The sequence below is a fragment of the Coffea arabica genome, chromosome 1e, assembly GCF_036785885.1.
Source record: "Coffea arabica cultivar ET-39 chromosome 1e, Coffea Arabica ET-39 HiFi, whole genome shotgun sequence".
Taxonomy (NCBI): Eukaryota; Viridiplantae; Streptophyta; class Magnoliopsida; order Gentianales; family Rubiaceae; genus Coffea; species Coffea arabica.
Genome location: NC_092311.1, coordinates 54,974,863 through 54,990,331, shown reverse-complemented (window position 1 = coordinate 54,990,331; position 15,469 = coordinate 54,974,863). Strand labels below are relative to the sequence as shown.

General features: G+C 37.4%; 3 protein-coding genes across 3 annotated transcripts; all 3 read left to right on the top strand.

Moving 5' to 3' along the window:
- The first annotated feature begins 2,914 nt into the window (after positions 1 to 2,914).
- On the top strand, positions 2,915 to 7,396 carry LOC113696438 (uncharacterized). The gene is made up of 5 exons (XM_072072939.1): positions 2,915 to 3,449; positions 4,825 to 6,642; positions 6,744 to 6,948; positions 7,054 to 7,226; positions 7,329 to 7,396. The coding sequence occupies exons 2-3, from the start codon at positions 5,403 to 5,405 to the stop codon at positions 6,857 to 6,859; spliced, it is 1,356 nt and encodes a 451-aa protein (XP_071929040.1). The 5' UTR covers positions 2,915 to 3,449; positions 4,825 to 5,402; the 3' UTR covers positions 6,860 to 6,948; positions 7,054 to 7,226; positions 7,329 to 7,396.
- A 1,718-nt stretch (positions 7,397 to 9,114) lies between these two features.
- On the top strand, positions 9,115 to 10,186 carry LOC113718458 (uncharacterized). The gene is made up of 2 exons (XM_027243363.2): positions 9,115 to 9,366; positions 9,462 to 10,186. The coding sequence occupies exons 1-2, from the start codon at positions 9,289 to 9,291 to the stop codon at positions 10,044 to 10,046; spliced, it is 663 nt and encodes a 220-aa protein (XP_027099164.1). The 5' UTR covers positions 9,115 to 9,288; the 3' UTR covers positions 10,047 to 10,186.
- Positions 10,187 to 14,454: 4,268 nt separating this feature from the next.
- LOC113718451 (uncharacterized) lies at positions 14,455 to 15,365 on the top strand. Its single transcript, XM_027243356.2, has one exon. It carries the CDS (start codon positions 14,703 to 14,705, stop codon positions 15,183 to 15,185), a length of 483 nt encoding a protein of 160 aa, XP_027099157.1. The 5' UTR covers positions 14,455 to 14,702; the 3' UTR covers positions 15,186 to 15,365.
- The last annotated feature ends 104 nt before the right edge of the window (positions 15,366 to 15,469 follow it).

Here is a 15,469-nt window from a genome sequence, read left to right as displayed (position 1 = left end):
TGAGCTACAAAGTCTATGAACTCGATCGACAGCCGGAAAAAGAAAGCAGTAGCTACCACCGCGATTAGAGTTAGAGTCACGCGTAAATAGAATTATTTTTGTGGCGCAAGCAAAGATTACTGCTAGTCACATCTTTATTATTCTACCACCAAGCATCATTATACAACAACAGAAACAGAAATAGAAATACGGGGAGAAGAATGATGGATAACCTCACAACAACAACACAATAATATGTGATGATATCATATTCCTCGAATAGGGACTCTACTGTACTTGATTACGGCAGGATGAAAGCTGTCTTCTCCATTCATCCTTTTCTCCCAGGATGTTGTGTCGACGTCTATTCTCCCAGGTGCTCCTTTATACTGATTGGATTGTGCTAAAACGCACCGAAATTGCATCAACATAACAGTAACAGTTACGGTAGCTGGCGCTCCTCTAGTTTAATTAGTTTGGCAACTTATGCTCAAGTCACCAATATAGAGATGAAGACGAAGGGGAGAAAAATAATTGTAAGCAGACAAAGAACAGTGGGTTCCCTCTTCAATGCTACTGAATTCGATGGTGGAGCGCTGTAATTGTAATATGGATAGTACGGAACAGCTTGGTTCGGTGGGGGATAGTAAGAGCCGCCAGGTGGCCCACCACCACCTGCAGCCGGGGAGGGATTTGAAGATTCCCCTGGCGGAGGTGGTGAGTAGTAGGATGAGCCAGAAGAAGGGGGTGGTGGAGGGCACTCAGGGAGTAGCGGGGGTTGAGGAGGCGGCGGAGAGTAGTAGGACTCTGGGATTTGTGGAGGGGGGGAAGGAGGCGGGGGAGAAGGTGAAGGTGGCGGTGGTGGTGGGGGAGGAAAGATTGGTTGACATGGGTTGTTACAGGCTGAGCACATTGTGCAAGAGATTTGGTCCCTAGCCATGGCAGTTACAGTGGACATGGCTTCAGAGACTCTGCCATGCGTAATAATAATACCAGTCAAGTACACAAGGGCAGTGAATGATAGGCTTAGGCTCCCCATCGTCCAAAATGTTGAGACTTTCACAATTCAATTCAATGAAAGGGGGGGTTGAGGTCGTCCGTCTGTCTTGGTAGTATATTCGATACCGGTATGAGATGCCGCACTACAGAAGGGCCCTAGCGGGTGGGAGGAATGCGGAGGTTGGAAAATGGAAGTAGAGAACTGAGGGAGGTGGAATGGGTAAAATTAAAATTGGGTACTCACTCCTGGGAATGTGGTGTAGATTGTCTCGATACATGTGCGAGTGTTGTTGGTGGGGAGGAATTGAGTTGACGATCGGAGTTGTCAACATGTGTGCGCAATAGAAATTAGAAAGAGCGTCGTCCTGTACCAGTACAAAAAAATAATTCAAGGCACAGCGTTCGTCCATATCTGTTTTGGTATCATCTACGCCACCATTTCGTTATCTTCATTCATCCTGGCAGGCCTTCGTGAAATTTTGTTGTGACATCAAGTCTGTCGGTGCACCGACATCCTCTATCATTTTTTTTTTTTTTTCCATTTGGATTCGATTTCATCGATGCAACAAAGTTGTCGAGGCTGCTTCACTTCTCATGCAACTTTTTATGTGCCAAGTGTGACGTTACTTGCCTCGCCAATCTTAAAAAGCCAGAGCTGCACTCATTCTTTTACCCCTCTTTGTCTAACATTTTTCTGGGCTTAAACGACTAGGGGTAAGGGAACAGAGATTCAACGACACTAGTGAAGTTCTACGCTTCCGCCAATACAGAGGCCAGGGAAAAGAGAATCATCAAGAGACAAAACGAAACCAGTTCTACGCTAGAGATTTGGTTTCAACTAGTTCAAGTGATCAACAAGCTTAGAGCCATGCTGCTTCCGGTTTCACTTTGATAGTCTTGATATATTTTTTTCACACAATTTGAGAAAAAATAGTTAACTTTGTTGAAAAAGTAAATCTAATCTATTGTTTTTCTAAAGTACCGTTACATTACATTAATATTAGAAGTATGATTCCTTATAATACTAATGAAAAGTTACACTATTTATAGGTTATAATCACTAATAATAAAGCACATTAAACAAAAGTATTTTAAAATAAATTACAAATTAACTATAATTTTTAATTAAAAATTAACTATAATTTCAAATGAACGAAAAATAACGTTGAGAACATCGCTTAACTAGGGGTGTGCATCGAATTCGAAAAGCATCAGAGAATCCAACCGAATTCGATTTCAAATTCACCAATTCCAAATTCGAATTCGTATCGAATTCAATTCGAAATTCAGTAACTTCTGATTTGGGAAATTCTATATATTATATAAATTTTATTATATAATATATATATTGAAAACGAATTTAAAATTGAAATCAGTATTCGATTTTCGATTATGAATTGTGGATTCGAAATCGCAAATTTCGATTTGAAAACTCCATTATCGAATTCGAACCAAATTCGAAATATATGAATTTGGAAACCTGAATTCAATTTCGATTTCCGATTTATCCATTTCAAAAATTTTAAATTTAATTCGAATTCGATTGATAAATTGAAATTTTCTGATTTTGCACACCCTTACGCTTAACGCATTGAGGAGGCAAAAATACGGATTAAGTGTGCGCTGTTTCTCCAAAAGACGGAGGTCATGGCCTACACTGCAAGTCCGTGGCCTTCAAATGCATGCATCTGCTAGGCAATGTTTTCAAACCCGGACCGGACCGGCCGGGTCGACCGGTTCGACCGCGACCCGGACATGTGTCCGGTCCGGTCTAAAGCTTATGTTGACTTTTATAAGAAACCGGTCAAAACCATAAAAAATCGTTCAAATCTTCAAAACCGGGTCGGACCGTGAACCGCGGTTTTCCAAATTTTTGAGTCAAAATTGACAAAAGCTTCAATTTTGACCGATCCCTAATCTTCATTCTTCACTTCGCTAGTTCGCTTCAGTCTTCCTCTTCGCACTTCACTTCGACGCTTCGGTCTTCCTGGTTCCTCTCTCTACAATTGCCGAAATTGCCTTGCCTGCCATCTCTATTTCCTTCTCCCCTTAATGGCTTAACTCTAATCCCTTCTCCAAAGTGTGGTGTGGATCACTTTTGGGGGAAACGGCGTAGATGACCACTGGTTGGCGGTGCTCGTTGTCGACTGTGGGCTGAAGGTGCGGCTGAGCAGGGTGATTGAGGTGGTGTAGCTGCGGTGCAACTGGTGGTTTCTTGATTTTGTGGGAGTCTTTGCTTACTTTAAGTGGAGCTGGACGTGGGCTCTGTAGTTCTCTCCTCGGAGACGGCTGCCGTCGGTGGAAAAGGAATCAGCAAAAAGGAAGTCCAAACTCTGTAGTTTTCCGCCTGCTGCTGCGATTCTAAGCCAAAAAAAAATTGTGGAATTCAAGCTTATCTACTAATAATGGAAGTCCAAACTCGTTCACACTTCACACCATTTTCATCAGCTTTTCTCGCAACCCTGTCTCAGGTATTTTATTTCATACGCCTGCTGCGCTTCTATCTTTTTTTTCAATACGAATTGGTTTACGGTACTGATATTGGGTAATGAAATTTGCATGTGAAACTGAATTGGTGAATTATTTTTCTTCATCAGTTCTTACCTTCCAAGATTTCCACCGACACCAGATCAAGCATGTAGCACATAATTTAGTTTAGTAGGGTAATTCAAGATAAGATCCTACCCCAATATTGGAGTAAATGAGAAATACATTTTTGGGGTATAGACTGAAATTGCATCCAATTAAATTATGCTGTCTGTCCATCGCAGATTTTTTTTTTTAAATGTCAGTTGTCATCTGGAAGAATTGAAGCATATTTTTCTGCACAAAACATGGAAAATGGGATTAGTTGTTTCTGCACAAAATATTTCATGTGTTCGATTCTCGTTACTGTGCGGATTATAGTTTCATTATATTCGTTCTTTCCCTTACTGCGTCTAAGTTCTGCACTTCTTCAGCTATGTCGGTGGCATGTGAAAATATTGTCCTTCTTATTGGAGGACGAAATTTTATTTCCGCAATTTCTTGTTGTTGAGTTTCTATGATATTGGTCTCACGAGGGATATGGGCACAATCACAATATAATTTATTATTAACATAGGCTGTTGTTTATGGAGCAATTAAGTGAAGCTTAAGCATTGATTAAAAAAAATTTTAAACAAATATAATACACTATATAGCACAAGCACCAAGATTTGCATATTAAGTCTAATAATAGTCTAATAGTCTTAAGCTTCATTTATTTGGGAACTGAAACTGTCACCAACGAAGGCCAGAAAGCCAGATCAGAATCACACGAAATACATACTGATGCTTGACAAAGTTAACCCTGACCCCTGGAAGCTTCGAAAACCCAGGCCAGATTGTGTCATTAGGCGTACGAAAAATTTTGAATATCTGCAAAACAAAACGACAATGATCTTTAAGGCCACAGAGAAGAAAATTAGCTTGAAATCCATACAAAAATCTACAGTAACATGACAGATGAAAGTTATTTGATGTCTTTGAAAGTTATTTGATGTCTTTAAATCTCTGTGCTATTATTTAAAAGTATATTTGATGTCTTTAAATCTCTGTGCTATTATTTAAAAGTATATTTGATGTCTTTAAATCTCTGTACAAAACCCAGTTATCGTGAAGATACTTAACACCCTCAAGAAATGCACAAGGCTTAGGGAATTAACTTCATTCGTGCTAAACGGTTGTTTCATTGTCTCCATTAACCCTTTTAGATCTTTTGGTGACAGTTTCAGTTCCCAAATACGAATAGCCTTAATAATTTGTTTCAGTTTTTGTATATTAATTATTTGTTAAGACTAGTTATTTTTAAACATCTCATTTTAGGATGGAGGCTGGTAGCGGTAGTAACTCACAATGTTCACCGGGGGGAGCATTCAATAGTGAGGGATCTGCAAGTCAGCCCCAAGGTCATAGGCAAAATACAGATATAGCATGGGGATATGTTTTTGAGGGCAGAAATGCATAAGGAAGAAAAACCATGACATGCACTTATTGTTTTAAAGTGTTTCATGGGGGTGGCATCCACCGAATGAAGCAACACTTAGCAGGAGTAACGGGCAGTGTTACTTCATGTCCAAATGTTGATCCAGCAGTGAGGCTTGCAATATTAACATGTTTGCAAGAGAATGATAAAAAATCTAAAGAAAAAAGAGGAGATTTTGGGGTCGAAAGTCCTTTTGGTCAACCACTGCACGAATTTGTCGGTGATGAAGTGCAAGAGGTTCCACCTCCTCGAATAAGGGAAATTTCAATGAATGAGGCTGGTACATCATTAGGTAAAGGAAAGAGAAAAGCCACTGCCCCTACAGGTATTCGTGCTTTCTTTAAGGGTGGACGTGATAGTGCTAAACCTACTATCAAAGCTTGTTTGCAAAGTAAGGATAAATGGAAAAAATACTGATATGGCCATTGCTCTTTGGTTCTATGATGCATGTATTCCCATTAATGCTGTTAATTCTCCATTTTTTCAAAAAGCTATCGATCAAATTGCATCAATGGGTCATGGTTATAAAGCTCCATCTTATCATTCTTTGCGAGTCACTTTGTTGCGAGATGCTAAGAAAGATGTGCAGTTAGTTGTTGATTCATTTCGAAATACTTGGGCTGAAACTGGATGCACTATAATGGGTGATGGATGGAAAGATAGTAGACAAAGACCATTGATTAATTTTCTGGTTTATTGTCCTAAGGGTATATCTTTTATCAAGTCTATAGATGCATCGGACATTGTGACAAATGCAGAAAATTTGTGCAATCTGTTTGTTGAAATTGTTGAAATGGTTGGTTCAAAAAATGTGGTGCATTTAGTCACTGATAATGCTAGCAATTATAAGGCTGCTGGAACTTTATTAAATGAAATATATCCAACTATTTGCTGGTCTCCATGTGCTGCCCATTGTATCAATTTGATTTTGAAGGATATTGGTGAAATGGGTACTGTTAAATCTCTAGTGGCTCTTGCTGCTACAGTAACTGTTTTTGTGTATAATCATAAATATGTTCTAAATTGGTTGAGAAAAACAAATGGTTGGAGGGAGATTATTCGTCCGGGGGAGACTCGATTTGCCACCACTTTTATTGCACTAAAGAGCTTACATGATCACAAAGACAACTTACAAGCTTTAGTCACTAGCGGAGATTACAAAAAGTTCTTGAAAATGAACAAAGGAAAAGAGGTCAAACAAATTGTTTTGGATGATAGATTTTGGAATAATTGTTTGATTACGGTGAGAATAATGGGTCCTATTATTCGGTTGTTGAGAGTTTGTGACACTGATGAAAGGCCTTCTTTGGGGTATGTGTATGAAGGTATGTTTAGAGCAATTACTGGAATCAAGAAGTTGTTTAGGAGTAGTGAAAGACTATATAAGCCTTACATTGATATCATCAATGACCGATGGGATAGGATGTTGAGGAAAAATTTGCATGCTACAGCATATTTTTTAAATCCCGCTTTTCAATATGACACTGCCACATTCTCTACACATCCAGAAATTACAAATGGTTTGTTGGATTACATAGAATCAAAGGTGGATTGGTGTAGTGTGAAAAATTTAACAAGAGAAATTGGAATGTATCGAGAGCGGGAGGGAAGTTTTGGCAAAAAACTTGCTATTTTTACTAGCAAGAAAGATAGACCAGGTAATTTATATTTTTCTAGCATTTGAATCTCTCTAATATATATAAATATATCTATCTAATTTATAAATATTTTGTTTATATTTAAATTTTGAATATGACAGAGAATTGGTGGAAGCTCTTTGGTTGTGATGCTCCCAACTTACAAAAACTTGCAATTCGGGTTTTGAGTCAAACAGCTTCTTCTTCAGGATGTGAGCGTAATTGGAGTGTTTTTTAACATATTCATACTAAGAAAAGGAATAGGTTGGAGCATCAAAGGCTCAATGATCTTGTATATGTGCATTACAATTTGCGTTTGCAGTATAGGTATATGTAAATGGTTTATTTTTATAAATGACATTTCATTCTTTTTAAGAAAATATTTTAGTACTAACTAAGTGTATATGTTGTGTGTATATATATATGTTGTAGGCATAATCAGCAAAAGAGATCGTATGATCCCGTTGATTATGAGTCAATTGATAAAACAGAATTTTGGGTGGTTGAAGAAGAACAAGAAGGGGAGCTTGATTATGAGGAGTTAGAGGAAGAGCTTGAAGAACTTCCAATTCATGGGCAATGTTCAAATTCTGAACAACTTGAAGGTTAGTTTGACATAAATCATTAGCTTGATGCAAAAATAAAGCTAGTATGATATGATATTCAATTGTTGAATATGCATATAATTAAATATGTTGATTTTTTAGATATTGAAGATGAAGCAGAAGATGTTGATTTAGAAACATTTCAGCGTCGAAACTTTTTTAATGATGAAGATGATGATTGGCATTAAATGTTCAAATGGTAATTGGTATAGAATTATTTGTACTCTTTTATTTTTATTTTTAAGATTTGTATCAGTTGGTGTGATAAAACTAATATGATTTTATACTTTATCACTTGTCAGTGATTCATATAATGGTTTTGGATGATGATGACGGCTTATCAAGATGGCTTTTTTTGAAGCTTTGTTGTCCCAGAATGACAAAGAAGATTATAGAAGCCTCGGAAATTGGACTTGTTTGGACTTTTTGATTGTTTTCTAGACTTGTATTGTTTTTTGTTAATTCTAATATTTAGACAATTGAACATGTAAGTTGGATAACTATGTTAATTGTGTGTGTTAATTATTGGATATTGCTTTTATAGTTTTATGTTAATTGTAGTTTAGCATTTATATCTTATTCTGTGCATAGGTGTGTGTGTGTGTTTCCTGATATAGGAAACTTGCATTTACATTCAACTCTAATTCTGCTGTTCGTGGAGAGACATGTAGATAGTACACTAACAGGAGATGCAAATTAGGATATATATATATATATATATATATATATATATATATATATATATATATATATATATATATATATTATTTATTTATTTATTGAACCGGGGTTCAACCGGTCCGACCGGTTGAACATCGACCTCAACCCTTTCACTTCACCGGTTTGCTTGACGGTCCGGGTTTGAAAACATTGCTGCTAGGATGACAATTTTTTTAAAAAATATTATTTCACTTGAATTATAAATATATTTTTATTTTTAATTAATCTTTTATTTTACATACACCATATCATAAAAATATTATAATAATTATTTTAAATAATCTCTAAACCATATACACCATTAAATATTTTCATATGTATTCCAGTTTAAAAGTTTATTTGATAATTCAACTTAATGCTGAACATTAATTTATTCAAGATTTTTTGAAGTCAATATATTTGATAACTGAAATTTTTAGCCACTTAATATATTAAGCAAGGCTTAATTTGTGTATAAAATTTTAAGTTAAATTTTTTTACTAAATTTTCTGAATTGATCATATATATTACATTTCTCATTCGTATAACACACTATTATATATGTTTTTGCACAAGATACACATTTGCTCTTGTTTTGATTGACACACGCACATGCAAACATACATACAAATATACACACTTAAGTACTCTCTCTCAATTATTTAATTATTTTCTCTGGCAAACAAATAATTTTCTTTCCTACCAAATATATAAATAAAGACAATTTTTTTAAAGATGAAAGTATAATATTTGTGTGATATTTCAATTCAGTGACATAATTTAACTAGTTATCAAACAAATATAACTCCATCAATTCAACAACACGTTTTTCAGATATCAAATTTCAGTTTTCTCAAACTCACATATTTAATTTGTTTCTCACTGTAAGCATAATATATAATACATGTCAAACATAACGGTAGCAAATGCAGGAAATTAAAGATAAACGAAAGTTTAGGTTGAGGTCTTCATTTGAGAGGTTGTCTTTGACTCTTCATTGATTTTGGTAAAAAAAAAAAAAAAAAAAAGTAGGAAATAAATAATATTCATTAGTGTTCATTTCCTGAAATGCCAAATTTGGTTAGGCTGATTGAAAGGTTAGGTCGAAGCCAAAGGTTTGATCCCACCAACCCACGATTTCGCAAAATCAGCATCCAGCCGTTGGATGATCAAGGGCTTGCCGGCACATCAACTCTTTATTTCGAACTAGCAACAAATTTTCCGCCATTTTACTGTTTTTGAACATTCAAAATGTTGTGCTGTTTTAAAGACAAAACAAAGCACAATCACAAAACACACAAACCCAATACACAGTATATAATCATCTGCGAGATATTCTAATTCTACTGTGCCAAAAACCGCCATGGCACCACCAAAAAAATACTACAATCACGCAGAAATTGCAAATGCATCCTCAAATCGCCACCCGCCTTACTTTCAGGCACGTACGTCTTCAATTTTTCCGCCTTACTAATATATTCTGCTCTTAATTGCTTTATATTTCCAATGGTTTTTTGTTCGTGTAACAAATGTCAGATGATAAGCGAAGCCATCACCTCGCTGAAGGATAGACATGGTTCGAGCCAGCCTGCCATAGCAAAATTCGTTGAGCGAAAGTACCGTGAATTGCTTCCACCAAATTTCAAGAAACTCCTGTCTATTCAGTTGAAGAAGTTTGTGAAATCAGAGAAGCTAACCAAAGTGAAGAACTCCTATAAGATCTCTGCTCCCGAAAAAGTGGTCGTAAAATCTGCAAGGAAGATCCAGCCCGAGGCAACTGCTACGAGGAGGGCTGCGGCCAAGAAAAGCAATGCTCGTGGACATGGACCCAGCACGAACAAAAGGAGGGCAAATGAGAAGGCCTTGAAGAAGATGAAGAGGCTGAGTCAAGTGGAGACTCCCGAGGCTTTGGAGAAAAATTCTAGAGGATTGGTCACGACCGTCAAGGGGTCCATTACTGGAGCAAAGATGAAGCGGTTGCGTCAGGTGAAGACCCCCGAAACACTGAAAAAGAAGAATGCAGCCAGCATTCCTGCGAAGAAGATCAAGTTATTACCAACTCCATGTCTTCAAAATCACCAAACGCTGCTAGGCCCGATTGCCAAGAAAACTAGGAAATGATCGTATTCATTTCATATGGTAATTATAGTTGAATGATTGTGAACTAGTAGTGCTACATACATCTAGTTGGAGTGTCTGGTTAGGCTAAGTATTTCTACGGTTAATTGCACTTTGCATACCCGAATTATTTGCAGTTGGCATTTTGCCCCGTAAGCTATTGTATGCTGTCTCAAAAGTTCAGCCTTTTTTGTTTTGGGCGTTGCAAAGAAACGATTTGAATACCAATCAAATTAGGTTATTAAAATACTGTACAAAATACTTAAGAGTTTGAGAGCCTATGTTGCTAAAATCGATATTAAAACATTTTTTTAATTTATATTACCAACTACCAATTGAGATTATAAGTAATTACCAAATAACTATCCTTTTAGAATTTTTACATCATTAAATTCTTTAAATATTTAGTATAATAACGTAAAATCAATTTTTATGAAAAAGTTTCTACAGGTACTTTTTTTTTAAAAAAAAAATTAATGACATGTACCTCTGGTGTGCCTACATATCTTGTAAATTTAATGCATAGGGAATTTTTTTTTTTTTTTGGGTATCGAATTGCTAGTTTCGGTCCATATTCAAAATGTGGAATTTACAACCTGTACGTGCAATTTGAAAAAGTTTTCTAATTAAATCAATAGAAATGTCAAAAATAAAATATGGAAAAGTAATATGTATGATTGTTGCTTTAGTCACGCGTACATTTATAAATAAGTACGGAGTACAACAAAAGTGTTGAAGTAAAATGATCCGATGCCATATGACTTCAAAAGTGGGGAAAGATAAAAAGCAAAATTTAATACAAAAAAATTCAATCTAAACGGGAATACTTACCCCTCAACTCACCATTAATTGGTTCCGATTAAACGACACAAGAGGTGTGAGTATCATCATCATTAAACATTTGGTCGCTCTCAATGGCATGGATCCTGTGGACCAAAGTTGGAATCATCGAGAACCTCTAATGTCCACTCATCCGCCCAACAGATCATCTCGAGGATAAGAACTGCATATATCGACTCGAGCAGCAATACCGGTTCGCATTTTCTTTTACCATCTGGTTGGGCATGATGACGTTGCTGTCTCTCCATCCATCTTGATGGCAAACACGCTTCTAGCTCTCTCTCTCTCTCTCAGAGCCAGAGGATGGAGAAGGGCGGCGAGAAATTTTTAGCCTTTTAGCTGGATCCGGTTGTCATCATGTCTTTATTTGTCTTTTTCTGCGGCTCTTATTAAGAAGAAATGTAACATTTCATCCCACTGGCGGCGAGAATTTGGCCCGTCTAACAAGCAGCGCCAATAATCTAATCAGTTAAGCAACTTAACTCTAAGCAAGCTAAAATAATTACGGTATGAAGAAACCTTTTAGTATTTTTTTTTTTTTTTCTCAAACGCCAAAATCGATCTCACTCCTAAGTTATAGGGGAAAAGAAAAGCCTAACAACGCCGTCTGAAAAAATAAAGGTTGGACGTTTCAAATTAGACAGGTGCATTACTACACCATCTAAAATTTTTAAGAGAGATAAACCTAAACATCCTGACGTATCTGCACCACCGAGCGTGAACCCTCATCCTGATGTTCTCGGGAGCGACTTTTAACTATTTAAGAAGTCATCCCTCCCGACCAAATTCTTTAAACCGTGTTAGTTAAGGAATGAAGCTTGACATGATTCTGCAGATGCCATTTCGGAGTCATTCAGGTAAAAATCTTCTGCGTGGATGATCATGGTCGTAAGTTCATAATCCCATTTTATGCCTTTTATAATAATGACAAGGTAATAAATTAAAACTTATTCGTGGCTGGCATATTCCATTTTCGTTGGTCCGTTGCCTGCATCTCATGAAGAGCCAAATTTGTTGCTTTCACCAACCAAACATGTCATGTCTAGCCTAGCAGGTTTTTACCATTTTTTTTCTTCTTTTTTCATTTTTGCCCCCGACCGGACCGGATTTACACGACACAATTATACTAAGATGATGTCGCTTTTCAATTCTTCCAAGCGAGGTGAGGATTCAAATTTCACTTGCATCAAAAAAAAAATTTAAGAGTAGTGTCATAACACTCCTTTGATTTAGTTGAGTCTTTGTACCCATTAACCTCTAAAACAAGCCTCTTAAACTTCCTAGATTAAGATAAAGTAAGTTATACAATGCATCGTTGTTGCTGATAAAAAAAAAAAAAAGTTAGCAACTAACGCGGAACGGTACATGATAAACGCAACCGAGGACATGTACACGTGCATGGCACTTGATCCACTGTTGCAAGGATTTACGTAATCGATTGATCAGTCAAATCAACCATTATTATTAACTAATTAGTAGTAATTACTACCCCATCCCATTCGCTAGCGTAGCGTAACGGGGATGGACTACCCAGCCGCAGCAGGACTGCTGGAGGCTGCAAACTGCTGTGCAAAGTCAACAGCTTCAGGAACCGACGCCGTTTCTGTCTTGCGTTCCCCTGCGTAGATAAATTAATCGCTTCACTGGTTCGCGCGTGAACTATTCCCTTCCGGCAAACTGATCGCATACCCCACGCCTTTGGTCGACAACTGACAATAATATAGGCCCACCCACGTCACTCCTGCTCATCGATCGGCGGAGTTCGTGGGTCCCAATTCCATCAAGCCAAAAGATCCTCCAATCGAAGGGTCTTCATTCTCTTAATCACCGCATATATATATCTATATATATATATATATTGATAGTGCAACGCTGCGCATTCATCTTGCTCTTATTAAAATATCAACCAGAAAACGCATCTCACATTTATGATAGGAAAATGTGGCTCAGTCCAATGCCACAATTCCCTCAGTCCCTGACTCACCCTTGTACGCATTACATATACTACGACTCGCCTAATAATATCAAATTTAGTGGGAGTACTGATTTATAACCTATCTTCTAGTTTAATCAAACTACATATTATATTTACCCTGAGATCTAGCCATATTACAAGAAGGTCCTTCAATTGGAAAAACCTATAACAAATGGCCCCTTACCGTTACTTTATCAGGGTTGACCGTTAAATGGATAATGAGTCAACATGATATTTTTAATGAAAGTCCTACATTACCCTCAAAACCTATGCTAGCCCCTCTTCATCCCCTCTTCTGATATTTTGTTTTCTTTTTTTTTTTTTTTTTTGGTTTTTAAGGGAAAAGCATACAAAGCTATTGGTGAAATTTGCTTGATGGTGGCAAGCTCTAATGGCGACGCCTCCGACTCCCTATCTCCTCTCCACACTTTTTTTCCTCTTTCTTCTTTTCGTGTTATCTAATATCTTTCCTTTCTTTTCTTTTTTTTGTTTGTTATTTTCTTTTTGGAATTTTAGAATTTGAGTGGTTGAAGATAATGATTGATGAAATCTTTTAATGATTGTGAGAGTTGCTAGAATTTTCTTTTGCTTAAGGTGAAGGATTGTGGTGGAGGTTAATCATGTTTGTGAAGGAATGGAAGTGGCTTGAGCCTTGAGGTTTTTAATGAAGTTAAAGGACTAAGGATGAATGTTGAATTCAAATAAATTTGGAAGAAAAAGTTCATTTTGATAATGGCCATCATATGTTTGCTAAAATGTCTAGCTTTACAACTTCATCTTACATGTAGTCTTTTTTACCATCCAATATATGCCTACTTTTGAGAGAATTTCTCCAACCAACTAATCTGATGTGGTAATTTCGTCCAAGCGGAACAAAAATGAAGCTGGCAGGAGGGTTGATATTTTCTTTTGGCTTTTAATATCTTCTCTACCGTTTCCTTTTACTGTTTTGAGAGTTATGTTTCATGTGTGAAACGCCTATATGTGAAAATTTGCACGTTAGCAGCGAATGAAATAAACCAACTCCCTTATGAGGAGTTGACCACCACATTAATTGTGAGGTGGGAGGTCAAAGGTTGAAACCTTGATTTTCATCAATATGTTTCTAGATGAGATTTGTTCTAAATTCATACGGGTACAAGGTACATTCGTCTGGTTTGATGATAGTTCAGTCCCTATTAGATTTTTCCGACCCAATTAGACCACCCCTTAGAATAGGCTCCTCTAGTAGTAGTAGCAATAGGTTATATTAGACTAGATGTGCCGTTATGTTAATAAAAAAAAAAAAAAAAAAAAAAGTAGAAGCGAATGAAATGACTGGACTAGTGCCCAATTGAACGTCGCTGAAAAGGAGGAACTAGCGGTGCTCGTTGGTAACAAAGAATTGCAGCTCACATTCCATTTTTTTTAATGCCATTTTTGTAGTGGAAGGTATTACCGTCATTATAGTAATTCCGTTTGTTGGCCCTAAACCCCACCATTTGCAAGGGGGTGGCTGTAATATGGTCAAACCTCAAGGTTTGAATTGTAATTTGGCTAAACCTCTGTGAAGTAAATGTAATTAATCCTAATTTATAAAAACCCACCCACCACCTCGTTCATCCCACGTTACATTTCTTCTCCAGAACCACCACCGCTCCTACTTTCCATCCTCATGAATAATAATTCAGCTTCCGCACTCCAGGCCAGCATTTAATAATCCCTTCCCCTTCATTTCACGTGTACATAACCCCACAAAGCATCTCTTGTTCTTGTTTTCGTTTTTTTTTTTTTTCTCTTGGTTGGTAATTTTATATATAGGAAAACAAGCACAAGCACGTAGCCAGTAGTACTACTATACTAAAATGGAAGGGGTAACAGCCACTGCTTACAAGGGCGTAAAGGGTTACTGGATGAGGAAAGGATACGAGAAACTAGATGGGAGCGGTAGTCGACGGAGGAAGAGAAGGGTGGTGGAGTTGGGGGCGGAAAACGGGTCAAGCCGGAGGAGGCGCTTCTGGAGGATAAGGTTGACTCCCAGGCTGAAGCTGAAACTGAGATTAAGATTCTCGCCCAAGAAATTTATCCTGGGACTTCGGGATGCGTACGTTAATCTGATGACCAAGCTGGCCAGCAGCCGGTTCGTCAACAGCGGGGTGGCCGGATATCCTGGGGAGGGCATCAGCGGGTTTGGGTTGCGCCCGCTCAAAGAGTACGACGAGAAGATGATCGTCGAGATCTACAAGTCTTTGGTGATGGCTCAGGGCCACCAATTGGTGAATCCCGGCGTCGCAGTCGCAGTCGCACGCCGCAAAATTCCCACTCTTCCTACGGTAACTGAATGCTGAGAGACTACCAATAAATTCCATCCCTTTAATAATACTCCACACACACCCCACCGATTAGTAGCAATTTTTGTTTGCCCACTACGCCAATCAATCAATTTTACCTCTGGTAAGCTGTAGTAACTGTTACAGTCAAATGAATACTTTGGTCGTAATAAATTTAAGTCTGCTTTGTAGTTTGTAGTTTTCGTGTGAAAATCAACGTGCCAGCCATTTGATTGGCACCCAAAAGGATTAGCTTAAGCTCATTGACAAGATTGAAAATGGATCATCCATGCTACTGTTCT

Coding starts and splice junctions, on each gene's coding strand:
- LOC113696438 (XM_072072939.1), top strand. CDS start 5,403: ATGGCCATTGCTCTTTGGTTCTATGATGCATGTATTCCCATTAATGCT. Junction 6,643..6,743: donor TAGCAAGAAAGATAGACCAG/GTAATTTATATT, acceptor TGAATATGACAG/AGAATTGGTGGAAGCTCTTT.
- LOC113718458 (XM_027243363.2), top strand. CDS start 9,289: ATGGCACCACCAAAAAAATACTACAATCACGCAGAAATTGCAAATGCA. Junction 9,367..9,461: donor GCCACCCGCCTTACTTTCAG/GCACGTACGTCT, acceptor AACAAATGTCAG/ATGATAAGCGAAGCCATCAC.
- LOC113718451 (XM_027243356.2), top strand. CDS start 14,703: ATGGAAGGGGTAACAGCCACTGCTTACAAGGGCGTAAAGGGTTACTGG.